At 38.9% G+C, this 15,627-nt stretch overlaps 1 protein-coding gene across 3 annotated transcripts in view; it reads right to left on the reverse strand.

Annotated features, from left to right (window-relative positions):
* Positions 1–13,993: 13,993 nt before the first annotated feature.
* The window catches only part of esrp1 (epithelial splicing regulatory protein 1), a 44,744-nt gene continuing 43,110 nt past the window's right edge, over positions 13,994–15,627 (reverse strand). For all 3 annotated transcript variants that reach the window (XM_062980169.1, XM_062980168.1, XM_062980167.1), the window contains exon 15: positions 13,994–15,118. In XM_062980169.1, the coding sequence (XP_062836239.1) occupies positions 15,108–15,118 (11 nt within the window). In that variant the 3' untranslated portion in view covers positions 13,994–15,107. The remainder of the gene's footprint in view (positions 15,119–15,627) is intronic.

A 15,627-nucleotide genomic window follows, 5' to 3' on the forward strand; every position in this document is an offset into this window, starting at 1 on the left:
TCAATTGCCCAAGCCAATAACACAATGTAAACAGAGAACCAGTTTTAGTTATCTGAAATATTATACTTGCCCAGTGGCAATGCTGAAGGTTCACAATGTGATGCCACCAACAGTGAATGTAGACAGCTTGCATGGCATTAGTGTAGACTAAGCAAACTATGGCTCCTGGTGGTAGCTTGGATCCCTAATCGATCTGGGTGGTACAGTAAACTCAGCCAGTCCTATAGCTTACTAATGATGTCATTTGTGCAACCAACTGGCATTTATCATCTTGGAAACTCTTCCAAATTATCACTGCAATAGAGATGCCCATATATCATTCAACATACTTTTGTAGAGGCACGCAGGAGTAAGCTTGGTACATCCTATGTACATTTTAGTTGGGTTAGAAGTAGATTTCTGGGATGTTTGCCTCTTTTCTGGTTCAGTTAAGATTCAGTTGCCTTTAGCAGAGTTCACAAGTGGAAGTGCTGGATTTCTTTGAGACTGGTTTTTGGCAAAGAGACAGACAGATTATCATGAGATTGATGTCTGATGACCTTCACTTAATAGGAATGCATTCCTCTTACATTAAACATGTATTTATATATCCACAGTTATTTATGTACATTTTGTATTGGAAATAAATTATAATGACATTTTTTATTTTACATGTAGATTTCTTATGTCTGTTGTCATTATTAAATTATATGAAGTCTGTGGTTGCTTTATTTATTATTGACTTCTTTCAATGTGTTTGGTTGCTTCAGTTCTTAGGGTCAATGGCAATAATTTCCAACCCGAGTCCACAGATGTTATTGGGCTTCCAGACATCTCAGCTAACAGGACCAATGGTCAGGGGATACTAGGAATGGTAGTCCAGTGATTGGGAACCACTGCCCTTTGGCAGTGCAATTATTTCATTTATTCTTAAGCTGAAAACACAGTGCTTTATCAATGCAGACTCAGAGAGGATTTCTTTGGTGGTCCACGGCACCCCTTGTGCCTTATTTTCCTAAGGATGTAACTATAACCCCCAGTCTATTGCCTGTAAACACTGTCATGCTTTAAGATGATAACTTCCACATTTTGAATACACAGGATTCTTTGCCAAGCAAAGAGATTATTTGTCGTCAATAATAGTACAACTGACGAAAAACGGGTGGAATTGAAGCGTGAAATAATAGCAAGAATATCTGTTCAGCATGAGCACCTTTTCAAATCAGAAGTGTTTCGTTGTCCTTCATTTTTGTGTGAATTGCTTGAAAAGGGAGGGCTGGGATTGGATAGCACAAGATGAGTGTCAGGCTGACTCTGTGTGATGACTGCAGCAGAAAACTGAGCAGCTGATGTAATATCCTGAAAACATCATCCTTTTGTTACTGCAGCAAATTATCTGGTTGTAATGATATGACTTCTTCTGCCTCATTCGGCTCCATTCTTGAACATTTCCCCCCACACCAACACATATTCATTTATTTCTTTGACAGCGCTTCTCTGAGATTGATTTGGCCAACAAACCTTCATTCACAGGGAAGAATCTTTTTTTTAAACTTGTACTTTGTCCTCTTTTAGTAACATCAGAATAGTAGCACAACAATAGAGATGATTTAAATCAAGAAAACAGGGAGAAGGGAGGTGAAAAAAATCACATCTCCCCACAATGCAATCGATATTCCTCCAATTATAAAATTGAAAGAGACCCCAAAGATCATCCAGACCACCCCTTGCCATGCAGAAACACATAAAATTGAATGCACACATTCTGAAGCTAACTTATACCTTTTTTCCTTGGAAATAAGACATACCCATAAAATAAGCTGTAGCAGGATTTCTAAGCATTTACGCAATATAAGCCATACCCCGAAATAAGACATAGTGATAGGCATGGCTATGCAGCTACTGGTGCGGAGCGATAAAGAAGACGGGCAGCCCTTCTCATCTGCCCCATCATGAAAGCTGCTATCTCGGAGGTGACCAGAGAAGTGTGGGCAGCCCCATCAACAAGGGATAAAATCACTGACAGTGTTGTTGCCAATGCACTACGAGTAGGTTTCGTGGATAAGAGCTGCTCATTTAATCAGAGCTCTATTGCTCGACATGAAAGATTTGGGGCCAATGGGTCCAAAAGAAATGGAGTCGCAAGAAATTCAGGATAGAATTCCAGGTTTGGAGAGTTATGACGATGTTCCAGAAGAAGACAACTTAACTATATTTGAATAAATGCAGATTGTTGTACCATCTATATATATAAATGAGTGATGGCATCACGGCGACCAACAAAACAACAAAACTACAGGCCCCCCAACCTCGAAATTTGACAACACAACCCATCATCCATGCCTCTAGGTTGATACAACAAAAAGAAAAGAAAAATAATTAGAGGGAAAGGAATAATTGTTTTTATCCAATTGCTGCCAGTTAGAGGACTAATATCTGCCCACTTGGTCTCCTAGCAAGCAACTCAGCCCAGGGGACAGGCAGACTTAGGCCTCACTTAGGCCTCTTCCACAGATTATCTAATTTGCACTGGATTATATGGCAGTGTAGACTCAAGGCCCTTCCACACAGCTATATAACCCATTTATAATCTTATATTATCTGCTTTGAACTGGATTATCTTGACTCCACACTGTCATATAATCCACTTTAGTGTGAATTTTATACAGCTGTGTAGAAGGGGCCGCATACTTCGCCACAGCAACGCGTGGCCGGGCACAGCTAGTACTTAATAAAATATGGCATCCCCTGAAAAGAAGTCTTCTGGAGGAAAAATAAATATGAGAAAGTGTCTTATTTTCGGGGAAACACAGTAAGATAAAAAAGAAGTTGAGATGCCCCAAATGTGCTTGTTCCATTCCATGTGACTTTGGGCTCTTGTTTATCATCAAGGGGAGATAGTGATCGTAGAGCCCTCCAAAGGTAATTGGGCTGTAACTCCCAGCAGTTCTTGCCAGCAGAGTCAATGACAAAGAATGTTGGGAGTTGCAGCTCAGCAACATCTGGAAATCTGTACAGTTCCTATCCATTGATATATTCCACATCAGTTTCCTTAAGGACATCATGATGTCCAGCCCAAGACCTTTTGCTGCCTGAGTCAAATATGGTACTCTTCTCATCCCATGAACGGTCAGTTGAATCTTTTGTCTACATAATCAAAGAAGGAACATCAACCCTGGCCATCCCTCCCTTCCCTTCTGCTCATGTCTCTTCTATGTTGAAATTTAGATCTGTACATTCCCCCCGAGGGCACGGCAGGCTGTTTTTGTTGATTTCAAAGCTCATATTTCTTGTATAACATAATATGGAGATAGTGCTCACTGATAAGGATGAACAATAGGAGCGCCAAGGACGACAGCAGCTCCAAATAGTAGCTCACGTATTTGCACACACGCAAGGGGCACTCAGCCTCCGCCACGGTTTTTAAAGAGGCACATCTGGTGGTACTAAAAATAGAGGCTTGTCAGCGGCTTGGTAATTTTAGGCTCAATGAGAAGCTGTCCCCATGGCAACTGTACAGTTGTTGAATCATTTATTATTTGAAGGAGAAAACCATAATAGTGCAGACAATTTTCAACTCCAAAGCATTTTAAGGGTACTTCATTTTCTGTAGTCCCCGTTTCAGATCATTAATATTTATCGAACGGCACTGGCTCTTGAGCTGCTCGCTCGCTTTCATGCTCAGTTCTAACAGTTTGATGTGTGGAATCGGTGTGGCATTTTAAACAGGGATGTGAATGGATGTGGAGGGAGGGAAGTCACAACTAGTGGTGCTCACTGCACAAGAATTGCCCATATTTATTCTCGGAAAGTACTATACCCAGACATGGTTCAGCAGAGGTTGCTGAAGAGATTTTTATTCAAATCAGTCTCCCCCACAGAGCTGAATTATGCATTGCTCCATTGATGCTTTGGAAGTACAAAATTATGGCTTGGAAGTATGGAGAGCAAAGCTATTTGAGGTAATATGTTCAAATGCTCATCCTTCTTTGTGGATTTCCAGCAAGGTACCTCCTAGGAAAACAACACTGATACTAAACAAGACCTCCCACCCCCTTTTCTGACTTTTATAAAAACTCTTTTCCCAGCATCAACAAAGCACAGCAAGCCATGCTTCATATAACAACAACAACAACAACAACAACAACAACAACAACAACGGAAGCTGATGAAACGATTGATCATATCCTCAGCTGCGGTAAGAAAATCACACAGACTGACTACAAACAGAGGCACAACTATGTGGCCCAAATGATTCATTGGAACTTATGCCTCAAGTACCACCTCCCAGCAGTAAAGAACTGGTGGGATCACAAACCTGCAAAGATAATGGAAAATGAACACGCAAAGATACTGTGGGACTTTCAAATCCAGACTGACAAAGTTCTGGAACACAACACACCAGACATCACAGTTGTGGAAAAGAAAAAGGTTTGGATTATTGATATCACCATACCAGGTGACAGTCGAATTGATGAAAAACAACAGGAAAAACTCAGCCGCTATCAGGACCTCAAGATTGAACTTCAAAGACTCTGGCAGAAACCAATGCAGGTGGTCCCGGTGGTGATCGTGACACTGGATGCTATGCCAAAAGATCTCAGCCGGCATTTGGAAACAATAGACATTGACAAAATTACAATCTGCCAACTGCAAAAGGCCACCCTACTGGGATCTGCGCGCATCATCCGAAAATACATCACACAGTCCTAAACGCTTGGGAAGTGTTCGACTTGTGATTTTGTGATATAAAATCCAGCATATCTATCTTGTTTGCTGTGTCATACTATGATAATGATGATGATGATGATGATGATGATAATAATAATAATAATAATAATAATAATTTGTATCCATCTCCCCAAAGGGACTTGGGGCGGCTTACATGGGGACAACCCCAGCATCAACATAGGTTTAAAACACAATCCGTGAATTAAAACAATATAACAGTATAAATATAAAATGGCATAAAACAATACTTTAAAAACCTGGACATAAAGTACTGTAATGTGCAGAGGGTGAACTTGTGCAGAGCTCTGAGTAGCTTCGGACTCTCTGCCAAATATTCCTTTTTCCAGAATGCATCTGGATCCCCTTTTGACCCAGAAACATGATCAGAAATTGAAAATTGCAGCAATTGGCCATAAAGGATACAAGATACGAAGGAGTGTGTACATGCATGCTTAATATGGTCAAGATCTTATGTAGCGTTGCCAGAGTGAAAAGGCAGGATTAAATATTAGTATTTGAATTAAGGCTTTTCTGCATCAAGGCTGATCAATCCTCATGTTTGCTGCCTCCAAATTGCAGAGGCATTGGCACAGAAGTAGAAATGCTTCCCAGCGCCTTCATTTATGGCTCCCCTCCTTTCCCAGGACAGTTCATTCTTTTTGAAAGAGTATCTTCCCCACAAAAACATAATTCCTGACTGTTGTCACCCTGCCATGGAGGGAGAAATAAATAAAAATTATGAATATAGCATTAGGAGGTGGTGGTGGTACATTGCCAATAGAGAAGGAAGCAGAGGTATTGAGAAGCTTGGCTATTGTTTTGAAAGATGCTGGTGCTACAAAGGCACTTAAGATGCATCTACAGCAGGCATGGGCAAACTTTGGCCCTCCAGGTGTTTTGGACTTCAACTCCCATCATTTCTAACAGCCTCAGGCCCTTTCCTTTCCCCCCTCAGCCGCTTAAGCGGCTGAGGGGGAAAAGGAAAGGGCCTGAGGCTGTTAGAAATGATGGGAGTTGAAGTCCAAAACACCTGGAGGGCCAAAGTTTGCCCATGCCTGATCTACAGTATAGAATTAATGCAATCTGACACCACTTTAACTGTCACCAAACCACAACTGGTGACAAACTGCATTAATACATCCTCAGTTTTGCCCTTGCCAAGGACAAAATCTCTAAATTGTGTGGTCCAGAACCATCCCCCCCCCCAATTCTGTTGAACTTTGAAAATACCCTTTCTCTTTTCTTTTCCTTCCTTTGTCTCTAAAGACAAGTAAATTTATTCCTCAAAAGCTTTTAATGGCCGATAATACAAAGGTGCTCTTGCTGTTTTATTACTATATATGTTTTATAGCCACAATGGTTCGTTGAGCGGCCTTTTTATTGCTGCTGGTTTTGGGTATAAATTTTGCCTGATGTGAGGCAGTTTGCAAGTCTATCTTTGCTCAGAAGAGAAGAATGGAAAATGAATACCTTTTTTTTTTGAATCTAGGAAATGAAGAAGTAAACGAAATGTGCTGTGCTTCTCCAGATAGACATTCATTGCAATGGAATTTGGTAAGGAGAATTAGGCTGGATCTACGCTGCCCTATATTGTAGATTCTGATGCCAGACCTCACAACCTCCGAGGATGCCTGCCATAGATGTGGGCGAAATGTCAGGAGATAATACTTCTAGAACATGGCCATACAGCCCGGAAAACATACAACCCTGATGCCAGATTATCTCACAGTGCAGACTCATATAATCTGGGATCAGATCCTGGGATATAGGGCAGTGTAGATCCAGCCTTACACTCAGTTTGCTAGGTCAGTGGTATGACATACCCAAAGATTTCAAATTTGAGATTTAAGGAAAGACTCTGGTGATATTACAGGGCATCATTAAGCATGATAAACTAACCATCAACCATGGTTGTTCAGAACATATCATTCAAATAAACAACACAAAATCCAGTAAGAAAAGACTTTTCGATTATAAATTAAGTTTTCCAAACGCTGTGCTGAAAATCCTTTATGCAACTCTGCATTTTTACACTTTCCTGATAACTGCTTTTAATGTATGGGAATTATAACCCAGTCTAAGAAATTTTCAAAGTCGTTGTCAAAAGCTTTCATGGCCAGAATCACTGGGTTGCTGTGAGTTTTTCGAGCTGTATGGCCATGTTTCAGAAGCATTCTCTCCTGACATTTCATCCACATCTATGTCAAGCATCCTCAGAGGTTGTGAGGTCTGTTGGAAACTAGGCAAGAGAAGTTTATATATCTGTGGAAGGTCCAGGGTGGGAGAAAGAACTCTAGTCTGTTTAAGGCAAGTGTGAAAGTTGCAATTGGCCACCTTGATTAGCATTGAATGGCCTTGTAGTTTCAAAGCCTGGCTACTTCCTGCTTGGGGGAATCCTTTCTTGACCCTGATTGTATTTCTGTCTGGAAACAGGCATTGAAGCTGCAAGGCTATTCAATGCTAATCAAGGTGATTAGTTGCAACGTTCACACTTGCCTCAAACAGACAAGAGTTCTTTCTCCCACCCTGGACCTTCCACAGATCTATAAACCTCACTCTCTCCATCCCCATGTGTTTTAGTTTAGGGATTCCTTTATCACTGATTGTGACATACTGAAATTGCTTTGCATATGAAAGGACTGTCTACACTCACATTATTGTGCATCATGCATAAATTCTTATGATTGAACGCTATAATGTGTGAAAAATCAGTGATGTTGATTGCAATGGGAAGCATATGCAAAGCATAAGCATATTGCTTTTAAAAAATCTGGTCAGAATGTATACAAGAGGCACTGGGAACAATATGTGAGTTGTTTTGATTTTTTGCTCCCTCTTCTGGATTAGCTCAGAACAGCAGAACTGTTTCTACTATGGGAAATTTCTTATATGAATAAATACTATGTAACACTTTTTTTGTTTCTGGGTTACAAATGTCATTTCCTAATTGGTTATATCATAAAACATTGTTTTTGCAGGACATCCTGCAGCCCGTTTTGATATTGTTTTTCAATGAATATCTCATAGAGTCTCAACCAATTCAATATAGTTTGTGACAGCCACAAAAACCATATTTCTGCAGAATAACAACTACAGTAGAGTCTCACTTATCCAACATAAACGGGCCGGCAGAATGTTGGATAAGTGAATATGTTGGATAATAAGGAGGCATTAAGGAAAAGCCTATTAAACATCAAATTAGGTTATGATTTTACAAATTAAGCACCAAAACATGTTATACAACAAATTGGACAGAAAAAGTAGTTCAATATGCAATAATGCTATGTAGTAATGACTGTATTTATGAATTTAGCACCAAAATATCACAATATATTGAAAACATTGACTACAAAATTGCGTTGGATAATCCAGAACATTGGATGAGTGTTGGATAAGTGAGACTCTACTGTACTTTCAAAGTAAGTACCACACAATTAAATAGGAATAACACTTTCAAACCAGGAAAAGAATTTTTTTTCAAATTTTGTTACATAGTGGAAACGAATCATATTTACTCTGAAGCAAGCCCTGCTGAATTCAGCAGACCTTGATTTTAGATTTGAGATGCATTAAAACTGTAGAATGAATGCAGTTCGACATTACTTTGACTACCATGTCTCAATGCAATGGAATCCTGGGAGTTGTAGTTGTACAAAGTCTTTAACATTATGTGCCAAAGAATGCTGGTTCTTCACTAAACTACAACTCCCAGGATTCCATAGCATTGAGTCTTAGGAATTAAAGTGCTCTCAAACTGCATTTGCTCTACAGTGCAGAGGCATCCATAGCTCTGAAATTTGTATAATTTTGCTTTTTTGCTGAAACCTGGCGCTTTTGAATGTAAGGCTGTTTGTTTCGAAAAGACTGTTTTGAAAGGATACCAGTTGATCTTTAAACCATAAACTGTCTCAAGTTTTTTCCCCCCATTTACCCTTGAAGCAGCCATGTGTTTTGTACTGGTTATACACACGGCACCTTTTCTTCAGTGGAAATAAAACTACACATAGAGGGACACAGAGAGTTTAATCAGCAATGGTACTTTTCATCTGCTAACATACTGTTTGCTAATTAGATGGAAAAACACAATGCCTGGAGAAAGTCAAAGCTATGTTGGGGCACCTTTTCACTGCATGAGCTTTTAAGAAAATGGAAGGGATCCCAATGTGGAGGGAGCTTTTGAAGTGGCTTTTCCTGGCTATTACTGCTTCACTGAGCTGAACAAAGCCAGGTGAAAAAATGTGAGGCTGTCATACATGGAGTGCAGATGTTTCCTCTCACAAACAGCCTGTGCAAAGTCCTTTCTGCAAACATCTTAAGAACCACCAGCTTTTCTTCCTCTCTGCCCCACTATACAAATTGATTTTGGACTTAGTCCAACATGGTATACCATTGATAACTTGTGGACAGAGATCAGTGATTTGCTGCAGGTGTTAAAAAGGTCTATCACTACCACCTTTAAATACCGGTAAATCACTTTAAAATGTGGATAGAGCTCTTTGGCATTGACAAAAGGGTGTCAATAGCTGTAAGAGGGGAAAACTCAACTGTATTTTAAAACAACAGAAGTGCTGAGGATTGAGAGATTGGTATCCATCCCCATATCTGATATGCACAGTTTCATTTACCCACATCTAACAAAATGTGTCACATCTTTGCATTTTCTATGTCCTCCAGCGTGATTCTATGGTATTCTTGGGTGAGAGATTCTTTATTTCAATAGGGTCTGTTACCATGTACAATTTTCTGTATCCATACAAAGTCTAGGAATGTATCCTGACCTGCATAGATATGGGGGGTAATCATGTATTTCTACTAACATAAGTAAAAGAAAATTTGCCTGCTGTTAAGACAGATCCTTGGACTCTCGTAGGCTGGCACTGTCAGCTCTGAGTGGCAGTGGTGCTTCATGGTTTAGGCAGGATTATTTCCTAGCCCTAACTAGTAATAACAGGTTTTTCCTGCTGCCAATCAGGTCCACATTCCCTAGTTTCAAAAATCAGAAAATATGAGATATGATCAGGGTAGCACAGCACTACCATTACTTTTAGGATATTTATGTACTTGTTACTGTTTGGTTGTCTGTCTATCTCAGGCATAGGCAAATTTTGGCTCGCCAGGTGTTTTGGACTTCCACAATTCCTAACAGCTTAAATGGCTGAGGGGGGAAAAGAAAGGGCCCGAGGCTGTTAGGAATGATGGGAATTGAAGTCCAAAACACCTGGAGGGCCCAAGTTGGCCCATACCTGATATAGACGGATTTGCATGTGAGGGATAATAAAATAGTTTAAAACTGGGGGTGGGGTAGGCAAACATTTTATACAAAAAAAGGTTGATGTCAAGCATGACCTCTAAACTGTATAATCAAATTCTTGTTATAATAATAATTAATAATCATAATTTTATTTCTTACTTGCTTCTCTCCGTGGCTCAAGGTGGGTCACAGCATAGTTAAAAACACACAAATACTATACATATTCTACAGACACACATTAAAATTCAGATCCATCAAAGCATTTCTGTAAAATAACACATTAAACATGGTTGGTGGGTTGTAGAGACTTTTTGCTTCCAACCATAGTTGTGTTGAAAGCCTGTTTTTCTATTCTGGTTTCAATGTATGAAAACCTTTTTCTTCTTAACAGCATTGGGAAATTTAATTTAAAAAATGCAAACTGTGCAATGGTGGGACGATACCCCTGGTCCCAATTATGAGTATCTTCAGTGTGCCATTATAGACATTATTCTTAAGACATTAAGCAAATCACCAGAATTTTCTCCTGAGAGAGAAAGTAAAAGATAAAGAACCAAAGAGCTCAACCTCCAGATATTAGATAAGTTACTGCAATTATTTCTTATCTGTAAGCAAATTACAGGAGCCAGTGTGGTATAAGCATTGGACTATCACTCTGGAGACCAGGGTTTGAATCTCCCTTTGGCCATGAAAACCCATTTGGTGACCTTGGGCAAGTCACATTCTCCCAAGAAGGCAATGGTAAACACCTCTGAACAAATTTTGTCAAGAAAATCCTGTGATAGGATTAAGGCAGATAACAACAACTATGTAAATATACTTCTGCCTCTACCTGTTGCAAGTTAATGACAGCCAGCCACCTTTGTTTTAGTCATTAGTCTTTATGAGTCACATTATTTTGTTGTTATGACTGCTATGCAGAAGTGTAAACATCTCTAATGTTTCTACATGTGCAAATAATGTAGGTGGTTCAAGGCAAAGCAGCACTTTCCTGTTCACAGCAAAACAATCCTGTCTGACAGATCGGTTATGGCAAGCTCAGGCCTGCAGTCTGATAATACTTCAGAGAAACTAGAGCACAAAAAATAAAACTTCTGAGCAAAAGTGTAGGGATAGCCAAAGTCATACAATGTGTAAGCTGAAGCAGCTCAATATGACTCCCTATATGCAGACATTTTAAATAATTCAGTATGAAATTATCTCATATTCTGGTTTATTTGAACAAAAGAAATCTTATAAACATATGAAACTTTGCACCCCTCATAAAAACTTGTATAATAATTCATTGTGGCTGTAAAAGAACCTCAAATGCTGCTTACAGGTCTACAATAACATTTAAGTGGAAGTCAAGCAAGCATTACAAGGCAATATAGGCAAGTAAGAAAACAAAAACTTGTCAAATTAAAAAGAAAACTAAGTCTTATCTCTGCATCTATAATTATCAATGAAGGGATATATCTAACTCTTGCAAGACATTTTCATATTATAAAGGAGTGTAGTTTTGGGAGGATTGGGATATGAGATGAGACTTTTCTCAGTTGTAGCATCGTAACAGGAATGTCGCTGGGAAAACTAAATTGGGAGAATGGTCCTTAAACATAGAATTCAATCTCTTTGATTGAGTCTATGGACCTGGAATTTAGTCTTGCGCTTTTCCTGTCTTCTACTTTAGCAAGCAACAAGGCCTGCCAGGGAACTGAGGCTGAGGACATGAACTGCAAATCTAGAGTCCCAGCAGATACTGCTTAACCAGCATAGCTATGATGAGGATTGCTGGGAGTTGCAGCCCTAGTACATTTCACTCATCCTTGCTATTGGTCTGAGAGTACGTATGACTTACTTGGTCTTCAGAAGTTGCGGGAGTGCAACTCCCATTATATCTTAGCCTTTGGGATGATGACTAGGAGTGCCGGGAGATATGATCCAACAGCATATGAAGAGCTGCATGTTTCTGTTCTTTAGTCTGAGAATAAAAAGCTTCAATATTCCTTAGTCCCTTGCTGTGATGTTTTTATAGGTAGGTAGAAGAAGCTAGTGTGCCACTTTGTTCAATCTCAAAATATGTCTCTGGAGATGGTACAGAAAACTCTGCTCTACTCAACAGACTAGCAATCCCAGTGGCGGAATAGAATAAAGGATTCTTGTTCCTTAAATGTTGCCTCAAGCCATGGTTGACATTTTTTTTATTAAAAAAACCTGTCAGAAATAGCTGAAAACAAAGATTTTAAAGAATATGCCACCTGCCTTCAAAATAGAGAGGATGAATGACATTGAAGAGTTTGTTTCAGGCTTGAAGAAAATGTTTGTGCACCAGCATGACTGCTTGTCTTGGTTTCTGAAGGCTGTTGGCATGTTTTGATCTGATGTTTTGATCCATAACAAAGACCTTGCATCAAATCCAGTTTTTCTAAGAATACTGAGTATAGCATAGGCATAATACTAGAGATTTGCAAAATTATTTTGGACGACAACTTCTTCTGATTTCTATCTATGATTGTAAAAGCTGGGCAATGAAAAAAGTGGACAGTAAGATAATTAACAAATTTGAAATGCCATGCTGGAGGAGAAATCGCATGGATACCATGGGCCACCAAATGAGTAAGTCCTGGAGCAAATCGGGTCTAGATTAGACCTAGAATGGAGCAAATCAGATCTAGAATGCTTCTGGAACATGGCCATACAGCCCAGAAAACACACATCAACTCCAGGTCTAGACTTTCACTATGAGTGAAGATGACTAAATGAGGCCACTTTGGACACATCCTGAGACATTATGGCTCACTGGAAAAGATAATGGAAAAAGGAGAACTGTATTATGGGTGGATTGATTCAATCAATCAATCAAGCCTGACTGCAAGACCTGAGCAGGAAGTTGATGACTGGGCACCTCTCATTCATAAGGTCACCATTAAGTCAAAGCCAACTTGATAGCTATTAATAGCTCCTCTAATCTCTTCCACCCCCAGTCTGAATAGCCAGTGGCCATTTCTGGATGTGGATCTCTAGAACTTGAGTTCTAAAAGCTAATTATTTTCAAGTTCTGCTGCCCATATACAAACATGTTGTTGGAAGAATCTGATATTTGAAGCATTTGTTTTGAGGCTGGAAGCCAAGGAAAAAGATTTAGATCAACCATCTTCAAACTGTGGCCTTCAACTTCCAGAATTCCCGACTTAAGAGGCCCAAACAGCTGGAGAGCTGCATTTTGAAGATGCCTGGTTTAGATATATGCCTATTATTTGGAAAACCATGTACATTGTTTAATGGATGACATTTTTAAATTAAAAATTCAACTGAAACCAGAGTTGTTCTTGCTGTGGATGATGCGCGAACAGACTGAGAAATATGGAAGAACTATTCAATATTTTATAGCTGCAAGACTGTTTTATGTGCAGATGTGGAAAGATATAGCAATTTCACTACACAAACACCGGCTGAAATTGTATGACCTTACAGAGTCAGATAAAATTGATGATTCTAATTAGAGAAAAATCTTTAATTATAGTCAACCCTCTGTATCCATGGATTCAACCATTCATGACTCCTAAATCAAAAACCAAAGTTTGATTCTGCCCTTATATAAAAGGGACACCAGTGCATATGATGGGACTTCAGCATTCACAAACTGGTATCTACAGAGGGTCCTAGAGCAAATCCCAGTGGAAACCAAGGGCCCCCTGTAGTTTTAAAAAAAGGATTGGGAATCAATCATTGTTTATTGGGGTGGGGCAGTTGGGAGATTATTAATATTAGAATTTGAAGCAAATTAGGTTTTAAAAATAGGTAGAAGTACATTTATGTTATACATTTGAAGGGTAATTAATTATAACCATTAGCTAGGAAGCTGGAATATATGTTTCCCCTTTTTTGTTGTTTGCATTTATGCATACTAGCAGTTTGTAGGTATGGTTTTGTGATGTAGTTCTTCCAGTCAGGAAAGCAAGTGCATGAGATCCAGTATCCAGAAGAAGACAACCCTTTGATTTTTCCACCAGGACTATATGAACACAGAATTCAAACCAAAGAGGTCAGTGGATTTAAAACAGTTTTAATACTTGTGGAAGATGTGAATGCAACGTTGGTCAAGGATCAAAGACCATCCAGGTAGCGGACTGGTACAGAACCCATATAGAGCACCTCAGACCAATTTCTACAACAGTGACATAGCCCTTTATTTAATTTTTTTCAATGCTTTTGGATAACAATTCATTCTTGATCTTTGGGGGAGGGGGGGAGATATTCAGTGTCAAAATGAGGGTTTTCTAATTACATTTTCTCAATAACCTCCAGTGCCACATACCTTAATTATTTCCTCCACAGTTGTGAACATGTATTGCATTTCCCATGATTTCACATAGTTTGTAATATGATCCTAACAACGGGGTTTAATATCATTGGCTTTGTGGAATAGCAAAATTGCTGGAGGCTTTGTGCACTCTGATAATTAATTGCCCCTCTCAGAATATCCTGGGACAGAGTAACTTAAATATACAGTAGCCATATGTGCAATATACAAGTTTAAAGCATTACAGTTTATACGTTTTAATATATATATATTATATTTATATATTACAAAAGTTACAGCATTTCTCCCCCTGCCAGTATATTGTATTTTCCATTCTTAAGCATTTTCTACACTGTCAAGTAAATCTGGCTAGAATCCAAAGTATTTCAAAACAAATAAATATATACAAAACAGAACCATTTTAATAAAAAGCTGAATACAATTCAAAGGTCTTTAATATAAAAAATGCATGTGCAAATTAAAAAAAAAGAAAGGTCTGTTTAGCATGACATGCTATTTCAACACATTTTTAGCAGTGTCCCTAATTTCAAGTACGATCCTTTCTGTGCGAAGAATAATTTGACATTTTGAAGATAGGGGAAAAGAAACCCAACAATGTTTGTTCCTTGTGACTTTGGCAAATGTGCTCTCAAGTAGTGAATGTCCCAAAAGCTTTAATGACAAGTTTGCATTGCTGGGGGCGAGCTGTGTGGTCATTGGTAAAGTGTATGTTAAAAAAATGGTAAAGTGATGTTAAAAAAATGATACAAAAACATTGGCAGATATCCAAGACAGTGGAAACTTTTCCCGTGCAGGGTTTCAGAGAAATCTCCATTTGGCTGGCTGAAGTTGTGCAGGAAGTTAAGTAGAACCTATTAAGAAATATAGAGAGGAACAGATTTTTTTTATTGCAACTCCCTCATCTCTGGCTATAAAGATAAGCAATTCTTATCTAGGATTCCAAAATCCAAAACTTTATTTTATACAGAAGTCAAAAATAGAGTGTATAAAATTACCACCAGGCTGTATGTTTAAGATGCATATGAAGCATAATTGCATTTCAGGTTTAGACTTGGGTCCCATCTCTAAGATAACTAATCTCAGTTAGGTACAGATATTCCCTTCTCAATCTGATTCCATAAATTCGGTTTGGTTCACAGTTTTAATTGAAGAATCATGTTTTGCATTTCCAAGATTGATAATCAAACTAGAATGTTTTCCTGAATATGGAGGAAGGGATTTTACAAATGTATGTACAAAATATGGATGTCTAGTTTTTATCTAGCACAAGCATGGGCAAACTTTGGCCCTTCAGGTGTTCTGGACTTCAAGTCCCACAATTCCTGGTCTCAGGCCCTTTTCTTTCCCCCCTCAGCCACTT

The sequence above is a fragment of the Anolis carolinensis genome, chromosome 4, assembly GCF_035594765.1.
Source record: "Anolis carolinensis isolate JA03-04 chromosome 4, rAnoCar3.1.pri, whole genome shotgun sequence".
NCBI classification, from domain to species: domain Eukaryota; kingdom Metazoa; phylum Chordata; class Lepidosauria; order Squamata; family Dactyloidae; genus Anolis; species Anolis carolinensis.